Consider the following 13,466-nt stretch of genomic DNA (forward strand, 5'->3'; position numbering starts at 1 on the left):
CGTTTTTATCGAAGCCGTTCCATTTCTCATTATAGCTCTGGAACTAATTGATGGTTTTAGTAGGACCTATTTTCGTGGATGTTTCTTAATTAATGGAAATGCTTCGAATTACGTAAGTTTTAGGTATATCTGTAGGAATAAAAATAGCGTGCTTAATTGAGAATGATTTATTGCAAATAAAATTTCTCTTGAAATTATTAATGCATTTGTATTTTGTATCGTTCGCAACTCACATTGTGGAGCCATCTACTGAACGCAGATTCAATCTAACGAGACAGAATGTAGATAATTGCGAGCATTAGTAAACAATAATTATTAAAATTTAGTGTATATAACAGAAAATATGACGAATTGGAAGGAAATACTCTTTATTGCAAAAATAAAAATCCTACAAGACATATATTTTGCCTCATAATATTTACAGTTTCGTTGTTATATATCAAACAATATTATGTTTGAAATGCTTCGTTAGGAACGGCGGAAGATTTATAGTCCTTCATAAAATTAGAAATTGCTTTTCTTATGTCCCACTTAGCTTCTTCTAAATAAGTCTGACACCAATCGGTGTTTAACCTGGTCGTTTCTACAAATTTGGCTAGTAACTCTTCTTTCTCGCTTACACTAAAGCACGATGGAACGACGTCGTCGTGAAATCTTCCTTCTATACTACTTGGCGGAATTTCTTGTATAGTAGAATCTATTAGGTACTGATCATTTATAATATTGTATTCGTGATCAGGACCAGCTTGAATAATGAACGTTCTGTTGAACCATAAAATTTGCGATGTGGTGCTAATGGTCCTCAATAATCCGCAAACGGAGATTGCTAAGCATTTGCCATTGTCATACATTATATCTAATACAAAAGAATTTCTATCGTGATAGGATCGTGGTAATCTCTTTAGACCAACTAAAATATTATCTTGTCCGTAATAAAGATGCTGTTGCCGTTTCTTATTTGAATCTACATTTTTTAATAAATTTCTACTCGCTGTAAATTGAACGAGGTTCCGTTTATGAGCCACAGCTGCTGGAATCGCCAAGCTCATGGAATAAAACGCATTTTTACAATATAATCCCCTCAGGACTGTTCTATCCCTCTGATCGTACAGAGCGAAAAAGTGGTTGACGAATTTGGTGACTAACCCTTCCCTAGATTCATTTCTAAAGTAATTAGTATACGTGAGTGGTAGGCCAGATGTTCTAATGTAAACTCCATCCAATTGAAACAAATTGGGACAGTATTTCATAGCAGAGTCTATGTACTGTTTAGAAGTAGAATAATTTTCACAGAGAGGATTTCCATCTAACCATAACTTCAGTATACACAGATTTTTTAAAGGAGCGAGTGCTTCCATAGATATAAAGTTATTGTACCTTAAATCCAGATACTTTATGGATGTCAAACCACAAGTTTCTATAGGAGTCAGGTTGAACAGTTCGTTTTTTTGAAGATTCAGGTGCTCTACCTTGGCAATTGAAGTCTTTGTTAATTTTAAAACATGACAAAAAGTTCTCTGTTGAGATAAAGGACAATATACGGTGTTAGACATTTCAGAGTCTTTATGAAACTCTGACAAGTCTAAAGTTTTTCTATTAGAATTGTACATCTTAGTCAAAGCAGTTACGATCAATGGCTGAATATTGAGTTTCAGATCTTGAATGGATGCAAATCCTAAAGTTACAATCAAGATCAGTGGATCTCCATCTGGATTTTTAATTACTAAGTTAGTCTTGCATAGCTTGTCCAGAGCATGAGCACAATTACGTGCCAAAAAAAAGGTATCTTCTCCACTGGCTTGGTACTTAACAGGGATCAATTCTGCTGGTTCGATAGCACTCAATATGGCTTTCAATACATTTTCTTTGCTGTATTGAGTTCCTTTCAGAATTTTAACTTTGTGCCACACATCTGAACGACCCATTAATGTCCTTTCTTGGAACATAGATCCCCCCATGCTTATTTTAATAGCAATGGAGGAATCCAGTTGCATTGGCACAATTGGCAAACTTGTTCGTTGCATTTCTGTATTATATATTCATCCACATGTTCTAAGTAAATATTTATCGATATAGAGTCTTTGGAAATTTTTCTAATTTTATACCAAGAAAATTACATGTTCCTGAAAAGGAAAAATTTTTATTCTTTATATCGTTAGGTTAGATTTTTTAATGCAAAATTACATCGTACGTATAATAAGGATCCGAATTACATTACCCTTTTTCAGCGATATCCATGGAAAAGAAGATAAATTTATTTTTGTTTCAAAAATATTCATTACTAATATTATTAAATATTGTTGATAATTTATATTGCATCATTGTACGTTGACAGTAGGTGTTGTACATCGACATCTGCTGGCTGGAGTAGTAAGAAAGAAGTTGAGGAAGGATCACTTACTGGTTATCGATAAATTCAGCCGTTTAAAATGCCTGCCACTGTTTCAGTCAAATATCGTAATTGTTACTTTCGTACTACATATTAACCTTACAAATTTTCCACAGTTTACAAAATCTTTTTATAAGTATTTCTGTATATCGTTGTGAACGTAAGAAACTTCCATAAGTTGCCGTTAAGCCTGTCATAAATCTCCGGTTCGTTTAATTGTCGAGAACACTTAGAACTGCGTCCTCTACAGAGTTAACACGATATCGCGAGAACGAAAGGTCCATTGAAATTCGGATAATTGTTTCTGCTCGATGAATATACGTCAAAAATGCCTGACAAATATTCTGAAACCTGACTCTACATAGAATCGGATTATGAAATCGTGGACGTGAAGATGTGCACGACATTGGATCCAGATAGAGATCAGTATCTCGACGTCGAAGTACCTTATGAAATCATTCTGAAAAAAGGTTGAAAAACCAATAACAGGTACCACGAAGCATTTTCACGCGAGGAAAGGGTAACCAGATATGTTAATGGCTGGTCGACGAGCAAGTATGCATTACCGAGCAACGTGTAACGTTATCGGGAGAGAATTACCCGCTCTAGAAATGGTGCGTGGTCCGGCTTCTCTTTTAAATGTGTTATTTCACGGCGAAGCTCGTCCAATCACGCACGAATACAACAATGAATAGCGTTGAAATAGAGGTATAGAAGATCGAGAGACCGGTGATTTGACCGAGGGGCAGAGTCAGCGTGTGGTGAGTGTGCATCGAAGCCGCCTTGGGCATCCTCTTCCGCATTTCACGTAGACCGAAAACGAAAAATCCGCCGCGTCCAATGATCTGCTAGTTACACTACCACTCAAAAGTATCCGGGCGTTAGCTTCTTCTTTTCATAGAATTCCGCTCCAATTACAAAATTACGAATAAATCGGATACCAGAGATTTCACTCGTAATTAACACGGTATACGGATAATGTTACGAAGTGGTTAACACTAACCTTACCAGGTTCGGTCAAATGACAGGTTTGAAAATTGATTTTAAAATTGCACATTCATTACTATGTATGTATATTATATATGCAAATTCTTATATTATCTGATTAATCAATTTCTCAATTTTGATTAATGTAAGAATTTACATAAGGTTAGGTGAACAAAAGAAGTAACGATGAAAGTACAATTATAAAGTAAATTCTGAAACTAGAATATTCAATTTTAGAAGTCGAAAAATCGTAGAACGGAGCTGATGAACAATTTCTCCATTCGCAAGTCTCTTGAAAATAATTCGCGCAGTAAAAAATTACTTAGGTGGAGTAGGAAACGCCTTTAACTTTTCTTAAATGCTAGTTTTAACTTTCTCCATAAACCTTCGTGGCGCTTTCTCCAAATTGAAGTTCACGTAAGAAAATCACACGAATATTCTGACTATATACACCAATGTTACGATAACGAAGTTTCATATTTTTATTATAAATCTTCCTAACATCGAACGTGCCGATTCATAGTAAATTTCTTCCACCGTAATGTAATTGATAATTAACGATAAAACAAGATTGAATGATATAGTAAATCTGATATAGTAAAAAGGCTTGCGACAGTAATGCAAGCGCTGGTACTTAAATGGTAAATCTATATAATAAATAATGGAATATTCGTAAGCTTTCCAACAGATAATATAAATTTGTAGCCTGTTTTAGTTACTAGAGTAGAGTGCGCTTTTTCCATGCATTTATAGGAAATTAAAAAATAAAATGCGCAGGTAGCTCATAACATGAAAAAATACATAAAACATCCAAAGTGTAGTATTCTCTACAGCACTTACTAGATAAAACAATCTTCTTCCGAAGTTCCATTTTCGAAATAATATTCATGAAAATACGAATTTGCACGAACATCCGAGCTCGTAAATAATTCTAAATTCCTTATTGATTCGTACGCTCTGGTAAGATCCGCGTACTTCTCCTACGAAGCGTAGGGATTCTTACGTGTACGTGTACCAGCAACCGGATGAATATTTTTCTTAGTATAGCAGACTCGGACAGCTGCGCTAATGGCCACGGGCCATAGTCGAGATACTCGGAGCTGCGTTAAATTCGCGATTTAAACGATCCACTCGGAGAAAAATCTTAATGGAGACGCCTGTGCGTCTGCTTTTCGATAATCGAATCTCTCTTCCTATGCGATTATTTAACCAAGTTGCATCTCGCCGTAGGAAGGAAACACGAGAGAAGTAGGAAGCGGGGTTTTCGTGTTTCAACTACGGGCCACATTTTCCTCTCTTTTTAGCTGGGACAAGGCTGGTTATCTCGCGGAGATTTCGCAGACCGTACGTTTTCCACGTGGTATATACACACGGGATCGTAGCCCGTATTATAGCAATTCAATAATAAATTGTAGAACGTTCGGTCGTCGCATTATGCGCCGGTAATCACAGTAATAAGCAGTTCTAAAAGTAACGTAAGTACGTTGTAGGTAGTAACGAGTGAGCCGTAATCTCGGGGATGCCCCTATCTTCGTAGTTCGCAGCCATCGAAGGGAATCATAGGGAGGGAAAAAGAGTGGGAATCGAGAGAGGGAACGAGAAAGGGAAGGATAGGAAGGCAGAAAGACTGTGGGACGACGGAATGACAGAGAAGGAGGCGCGCGCGCGAAGGAGGAGAAGGAAAAGGCGATGCCGTGGAAGAGGCGCAGTGCGCTCGACGAGGAGAGCAGCCCATGGGCGTCATCCATGGTGCGATCTGGAATCGGCATAATTTACAACTCTCGCAGGAAATTGAGCCGCGTCGAGCCGATGCAAAAGTCCGCCGTGAGCAAGAGTCGCGATCATAGGTCCCTACCTTTCCTTCCGGCAGTAGATCACGTCCGATTGATGAATTTCTGCCTGCTGGATAGGAAAGGATCACCGATTCATTCCCGCTCGATCTATATTTTCCGACGTTCTTCGTTAGCAACCCTAATCGCCGCTCGAGATCGTTGCTCGTCCGGAGATCAGTGAATTCTTGTTGGATGGTTTAGGGAACACGAGGAAAACGTAGCTACGAGTAATTTCGGGAATTAACGAGGGGCTTTGTTAAGTCGGAACGGCTGGAATAGATGGAGCTTGGATCGATCCAGGAAGAATCCTCTTTCTCTCTTATCGGATGGTAGTACAGAGAATAAAAAAAGGGCTGAGGCTAACCGTCGGCGAATTGAATTAAGTAGATCTTTAAAGTTTGATGCTCTCGTTACTATCACGCGATAAAGAAGAGCGGCGTATGTACGCCTATGAAACGGCTCGAAGAAGACCGTGTTGTACGTAGCCGTTAAGCCAACATCTAATTCGATAACTGGCGAAAATAATAACGTAGCGATCTGTTGCGTTCGCGAGGCGCAATCATCCGTTTCGTACCGGGTGTCCACAGAAAAGTATCGGTCGATTCTCGCGCAGCTCGCTCCACGCCTTTTTTTTCCTATCTTACCTCCCTTCTTCCAGCGTCGTTCGCCTTCCACTGAAATTATTTGCAATGATAAAGCAGGCGATTAGACGCGATTCTTCGCGTCTATAGGCACGAAAACTCGGAGAAATTACTATAAAATTTATCAATAAAAGGGCAGGGAATCTGAACGTCGGTTCCAAGGAATTAACAATGCTACGCTATTTTCCTTCGACGACAGTCGGAAACACGTTTGATCGAAAATATCGATCGCGGTTGAACGTTAACTTAGATGGGACTTAAATAGCACCGTTGGTTTACCAACGACCATAACGATTGTTCTAGGTTAAATTAATAAGATTTAGAGTGTTTGACTTCATTTTGTATCCTACGTTCTCCGCGAAGGAGGCGAGAGGACCAAATCGAATTAAAAATTCCAGGATCAAGTAATGAAACCTGAAACCGTTACCGATGGCTCCATGACAATACCGATACAGAGCCTTCTCAATTTTCGAGTAATGGAACGAGATCGTATTGTAGAAGCGGATCACGCGTTACAAAGGAGGTTGGCGTTACAAAGTCGACGAGTAGATTCGTAGCTGTAGGCTGGCGACGCCGGTTCCAGGGAATCAGATAATTTTCGGCCCTTAAAGACCGGAGCAGCGCACGGTAGCGATTTATAACGAGTCAGAAGAGACTGCTACCTCGGTAGCAGATGACATTTATTAAAAGTTTCGGTCCGAGCCGGGACGAGCATCGATCTTCCTCCGCTTCTTCCCCTTGGAAACTCGTGTTGTTCATGGCCGGCCCCGCGCGTCGGCTTGTTGCGCCCGTCCACCGGGGAATACCGAACAGTTTAATAAGCAAGTGGTAGCCGCGATACAAGATACACCGAGTACCATCCATCACGATGCACTCGCCAGTCGTCATTATGCTCCACGAATATTTCGAACCGGCAGATCCTCCGCCCTTGAACCTACTCTCCCCTTCTTTCCTTCATCGTCGACCTTACTCCATAGAACGTATTCTCTATGTTACGCGTTACGCGTTAGAATTCCGCTAGTCACGACGGACAGAGTCGATACGCGAATTTATCAATTCTTGCTGTCTGCTGTTCGAAGTGTATAACGATCGAAGTGGCTTCACACGCCTTCCTTCTAAGCCAATCTTCCCTCGCGGAATCATAGAGACAGAGCACGCGAATTCCTCTATAGCGTGGCGTGTCAGGCAAAATAAACGAGACGTATCGAGATCAAACTGACGAGTCGCTTGTTTTCGAATAACGCGGTTAAACATTCGATTCTAAGGGTATGATCCGCCTTAAATCAAACTTGGAAACTTGTCTAGGTGTACGCACCGTGTGCTTTAGCGCTAAGCTTACCAGGCCCGGTTAAACGACCGGTTTCAAAATTCAATTTAAAATTGTACATTCGTTGCTATTTCCTTTGCTCATCCTACTTTATGTAAATTCTTACATCAACGGGAATTGAGAAATTGATTAATCGCGTACTATAAGAATTTGCATATATGATATTCGTACTTTTAATTTACTTATTTACTTATACTTTTACTTATACTTATTACTTATTTACTTATAATTCTCAATGACAATCGATTGTAAAATTCATCGAAATAAAAAATGAATAATATTCATGCATAATAATGGGTGTACAATTCTAAATGCAATTTTGAAATTGCTCATTTTTATTAGTTCATTTTATTAACAAACATCGAGGAAATGATTAATCGGATGATATAAGAATTTACATAAAGTTGGACGAACAAAAGAAATGGCGAATGTACAATTTTAAATTTATTCTTGAAACTGCCCATTTTTATTAGTTCATTTTGTTAACACAAATTGAGAAATTGATTAATCAAGTACTACAAGAATTTACATAAAGTTGGACGAACAAAAGAAATGGCGAATGTACAATTTTAAATTTATTCTTGAAACTGCCCATTTTTATTAGTTCATGTTATTAACAAAAATTGAGAAATTGATTAATCAAATACTACAAAAATTTACATAAAGTTGGACGAACAAAAGAAATGGCGAATGTACAATTTTAAATTTAATCTTGAAACTGCCCATTTTTATTAGTTCATGTTATTAACAAAAATTGAGAAATTGATTAATCAAATACTACAAAAATTTACATAAAGTTGGACGAACAAAAGAAATGGCGAATGTACAATTTTAAATTTAATCTTGAAACTGTCCATTTTTATTAGTTCATTTTGTTAACAAACAATAAGGAAATAATTAATCGGATGATATAAGAATTTACATAAAGTTGGATGAACAAAAGAAATGATGAATGTTTAAATTTAATCTTGAAACTGCCCATTTTTATTAGTTCATTTTGTTAACACAAATTGAGAAATTGATTAATCAAATACTACAAAAATTTACATAAAGTTGGACGAACAAAAGAAATGGCGAATGTACAATTTTAAATTTAATCTTGAAACTACTAATTTTTATTAGTTCATGTTATTAACAAACAATGAGGAAATAATTAATCGGATGATATAAGAATTTACATAAAGTTGGATGAACAAAAGAAATGATGAATGTTTAAATTTAATCTTGAAACTACTAATTTTTATTAGTTCATGTTATTAACAAAAATTGAGAAATTGATTAATCAAATACTACAAGAATTTACATAAAGTTGAACGAACAAAAGAAATAACAATGAATGTACAATACTAAATGAAATTAAATGTTGACAGCGGTCATTTGACCGAGCCAGGTAAAGTTAGCGTTAAACGTGATGATATATTTCTACGTACGTGTGTATACGCGTAGAGATTATCCTGAGAACTATCGTAGTAGTTAATTGTTCGAACAGTCCTTCCTGATTTAACTTTCAGGCGCAAATGTATACACTGCCGCTCGAAGGTATCCGGTCGTTTGTTTATTTATTTTCGACGAGACACTCTTCAGAGTGGAAGGAAAGCTACAGTCAAAGCTGCAGTGATTTTCTTGTTTTCGTCGTCTCATCGCAGTTACGTATAACGGAACGTTATTATCAGCCGATTAAATTGATTCTGAAAGGTCGATAACTAATAATAAGACTGGCGCGCTTAATTGTCACCTTTCTTCTGTTGCTTGACGAGCTCTTTATCCGCAGATTCTCTGATCTTCGAATCGTAAGGTACATAGATATCAACAAAGGTGTTCTAAACTGATAGGAAAACTTCCAACGTTAATTGACATAACGACGAAATTGATGCGACACGGCTAGTAATATTTAAATAGCAAATATGTACATACATAGTATCGGTTTATACCTGTATTTCCTGCACACCTTGTATAGCCAATACAAAAAAATATTACGTTTCCTAGCATCTAACTCAGATTTACATTCTGTTAATTTCATAAAAAGACAGCGTGTGTCTAATTCTAACTCGTCACCGATATCTTCAATCCGACCAAATTCGCATATTGTTACGATATCACTGGACTAGATTTTCATGCAAACTCATATTAGGTCGTCTGAAAAGTTTCTTTCGTTTTATAGGGAAATAATAGATGCACGATATTTTTCGTTTTATATTATTTTATCGAATTACGCACGATCGATTTTGTTCTATCAAAATAAGCACCACGACGTTCTACGGATCAGCTTTCATGTTTGTATAAAGACGCGTTGTTGTAAAACACGTGTCTGTAAAAGAACCTAATATTTTCCAGAATATCATCGAAAACGTGCAACCTACGAACAATACAAAACCGTTTAACCCGCCAAGTATCCAAGTAGCAAGCGCTATACTTTCCGCATACTTTCTACATTTCTACGTATTACGCACATTTTGTGCGATTCTGTACTTTCAAGTTCCCTGTAAACGCGTCAATGTCCGCGGTCCAATTGCGACTACAAATCTCTCGACGTGTCCACGTATTTATCAACAGCGGTGTATACACATTTGGCAAGATCACGTGCGTAGTCCTCGGCCTGCGTGATTCAGCAACGAGTTCGCAACAGTCTGAAATTACTTTGGAGAGGTCATCGCGTCCACCAACTCATTTTCCAAAGTGTCCATCGCATCGTATCGACCGTTTTGCGAATCATCGGTTATGGCCGATGTGTAATCAGATAGTAGCGGAATGGACGGTGTCTCTAGGATTATTCAAGAAAACTGTTAAAAGGATCAGAATGTCGTGGGCTGCCTGGACGACGGAGGGAAAAGAGGGGGCGGTAGTCGCGCGCGAAACCTCCATTAAGCCCGGCGATAATAAAAGCTCAGGTCGCGGATCGACCCGTCATCCTGGTGGCCGGGTCGCGTGCAAAAAATACGTTAATTCCGCGGAACTTGCATGACCGTGCAAATAAATAAAACGGCGGGCACACATCGCCACCGGGCGTCGCGTACACCGTCGTCGTTCCGTGGCAGCGTATTTTATATTTTATCCGGTTCGAATGATTGATTGCGCTCTCCGCTGGCTAGCACGCCGCTTCGCGATACCATCTCGCGGAATGTCCCGGCTGTACTTGTCGTTTCACGCATTGTTTATTATTGTCCGATGCTTTTATCGTGATCGCCGCTCGAACCGACCGCAGCGACAATTCCAGCGGAAAAAGAAGCGCGTTCGAACGAGAAGCTGCGATACCTCCACCCTTTTCCTCCTTTTTAACTACGCGTTTCGCCCTCGTGACAGTGTAATTAGTCTGATACAGACAGGCTACCAACTTTGCTAGCCTCTTTGGCTTATCTTATATTTTAAGCACGTTAAAAACACCGTGCTGCATCGATTCACCTACGTACTACGAAACAGCAATACGACGTGATTTGCCGCGATATCTCTGAAAGCATAGAAAAGAAGATAGAAAAATGCACGTAGCCATAAGGATCTCCTCTCTGGTACGGTAGAGAATGGACGCGTTTAATTCGCAATTCGAAGATATAACGTTCATTTGGTTTATTTCGTTTCGTTTATCCGTTTTAATCGCTGCCAATAAAAACTAATCGATTGTAACGATTATTGTGTTCTTACCACGTAAGGACACCGTTGGAACCAACTACTTATGTCCCTTGTAGGTTCCTGGTCGCAATTCTAAAAACTGTTGCTTGGGTTTGGTCCATTTAACCTGTTGACCGGATCATCCTTCAAACGAAAACTAAACGCAAATCAATTGCAACTACGTCGAATGGAAATGTTGCAGATGTAGATACTACGAGGTTTGTTTTTCGGCAGAAACCATGCGATAGAATATAGAGAATTCAAATATAGCGATTCTTAACAGGCCTCTTAACAGATTGAAACTTCCAATGGTCACGCGTTCTTCTTTCGCGCTTTAATCGCAAGTAATCGGTTGTTGAGACGTTTCAACGTCAAATCGAGGCGTTCTTTTCACGCGCGAAAGCAAAGCCTCGTGTCCATCCAGACAACATGGAAGAAGTTAAAACAGCGGACGAAGTTAAAATCCACCTTCCGTGAGTCGCTGTTCGTTGGGAATATTTTGTGGAGCGGCAAGAGGCGAGGAAAAAATTCGGTCGACGTTGCTTCGACCGAGACACGAGGCTTAACGCCGTCGCACGATTTCCGTAAGCAACGAAACTCGTCGATGAAACGTATGCGAGAGATCGAAATGGACCTGCATTAGACATTGACATGGCGGAGGCAGGCCGGGAAAGGAAGGGCAAGGTTGTCGTTTTTGGCACGAACCGGAGTAAAGAGGCAACGATGGTATATACGCGAGAGGAGGATAGTAATTACAGAAGCGGGACTGAAAACGCGGGGTTCCATCAGACCCTGCGAGGCACGATCCTCGATAAGTATAGTTGTTTCAGGATCGCGTCGATGCCTCCCTCTCTCTACTCCCGCTATCTCATTTTATTGGTACAGGTTACGTGAAAAATTTATTGGCTGCGCGCCGCGGTCGATCGTTCAAGTATACCTACAAAGATAGAAGAGAAACCACGACTTTCGTGCCCGTGGATCGTGTAATTTTAGGAGTTATCCGCGACCATTAGAGAGGCCTTGGATCGTTTCGCTAGGAATTTCTTTCCGTAAGCTCTCTTCGTTTCCTTTTTTTCAACTCCCCCGCTGAGCTTTTTGCAAAGGAGCCAGCCACCTTTGTTATTTCCGTCGAGAAATATAATATTTGTTTAATCCGCGCCGAGTACGAGTTTTTCTTTGCACGAGAGATTTCTTCTTCCCTGCAGCCACGTCTATAATAGTCGTCGTTCATCGTGTTATTCCTCTTCTGCGGTGAATGCACCCGATCACCATGGCACACGGCTACCCCCTCATTATCTTCGATACAGTTTTGCCTCATTTTTTCCCTGCCCCCTCTTTTTCTGTTATTTCATCTTTACCCCTTCCTCTGCAGTGCTGCAGTTTCCTTCAGCCAAAACGGAGATGTTCTTCGTATTCCTCGAAAAAGAAAGAAAAGAAACGGTTGGCAATTGAAAGATGCTTTACGATGTTCCACCGAGGCTGCGGCAATTAACCGATATAAATTCATCGATATCGATGGGGAATAAAACGGGAAAAGTATCTGGCGAGAGACGGTCGCCTTCGATTTCTCGATACGTTGCCTCGCCAAATTATTTTCCTTTCGTATCTTCGCGGTTATGCGTGGTACGCGAGCGTGAGCAGATCGCCTCGGTCGATCGTCACGCTCGATTTCCCTGGCATTGCGCGCACAGCGATATAATGTAGCCAATTAATGCCCGCGGGACAATCGCCTCGAGTTTCTTACGAACTGTCCCGCAAATTGCCGCGATAAACAGCCGCTGGCAATATTGAGACGGAAGTGGTCTATGTTACCGATATGTCTAACTTATTCCCAAACCACTTCCTTTTTGTATCGACGATCGAACAGTTACAGAACTATTCGATTCTTTCTTTTCAGACTGTGGACGTAGGTACATTTATAGGAAATTTCGAGGCGAACGATGGCACGGAATATGAAAAATATATGTGAAATAACCGAAGCATAGTGCTCTTTCTGTAGAGTATTATAGTAGTAGTATTGTGCTATTAGTATTATAATAATCTACATGCTAATATTCGGTATATTTATTGCTATAGTTACTAAATTTGTAAATTAAGAAATAGTAAGAAATTTAGCAAATTTATGGCAATTATAAACAAGATAATATATTGTAATATATATGTATTATTATAATAGAAAGTATTATAATTTTGTATATTGTAATAAAATATAAATAATGTAATCATAATATTAGTATTATAATAACAAGGTATTATAATACTCGGTAAGTAGAACAATCTCCTACCGAGTTTTAATTTTCTAATTACGGTAGAATCTCGATTATCAAAGGCGATGCCGATCGGACTTGCCTCGGATAATCGGAAACTCAGATAATACGGAAAAGTCTGTTAGTGTTTGTATATTCATTATCCGTATAATGTTCTACGTGTATTTAAGTTTAATTAATTATCAAATCGACCGCAAGTTTAATTCACTGCTTTCACGATACCTCGCTATTTATAATCTCTTACTCTTCGTGTCAACAATTCGAAAAAGGCGAGGTTATGGTAAAGTTCAAAGCATCTCGGATAATACGAAATTTCGGTTAAACGGGGCTCGGTTAACCTAGACACCATTGTATATACCTATTCTCAAACGTATGAAATACATTATACCACACGAATGATAATACTATAATAATATTATA

General features: G+C 39.1%; 1 protein-coding gene across 1 annotated transcript; it reads right to left on the bottom strand.

Moving 5' to 3' along the window:
• Positions 1 to 342: 342 nt before the first annotated feature.
• On the bottom strand, positions 343 to 2,380 carry LOC126874276 (nuclear RNA export factor 1-like). Its single transcript, XM_050636097.1, has 2 exons — positions 2,219 to 2,380; positions 343 to 2,123 (listed from the first exon to the last, which is right to left on the bottom strand). Exon 2 carries the CDS (start codon positions 2,022 to 2,024, stop codon positions 450 to 452), a length of 1,575 nt encoding a protein of 524 aa, XP_050492054.1. The 5' UTR covers positions 2,025 to 2,123; positions 2,219 to 2,380; the 3' UTR covers positions 343 to 449.
• Positions 2,381 to 13,466: the final 11,086 nt, after the last annotated feature.

This window comes from Bombus huntii, chromosome 16, assembly GCF_024542735.1.
Source record: "Bombus huntii isolate Logan2020A chromosome 16, iyBomHunt1.1, whole genome shotgun sequence".
NCBI lineage: Eukaryota > Metazoa > Arthropoda > Insecta > Hymenoptera > Apidae > Bombus > Bombus huntii.

What these genes read in the sequence shown, in the direction of transcription:
- LOC126874276 (XM_050636097.1), bottom strand. Translation starts at nt 2,024, where the DNA reads ATGCAACGAACAAGTTTGCCAATTGTGCCAATGCAACTGGATTCCTCC.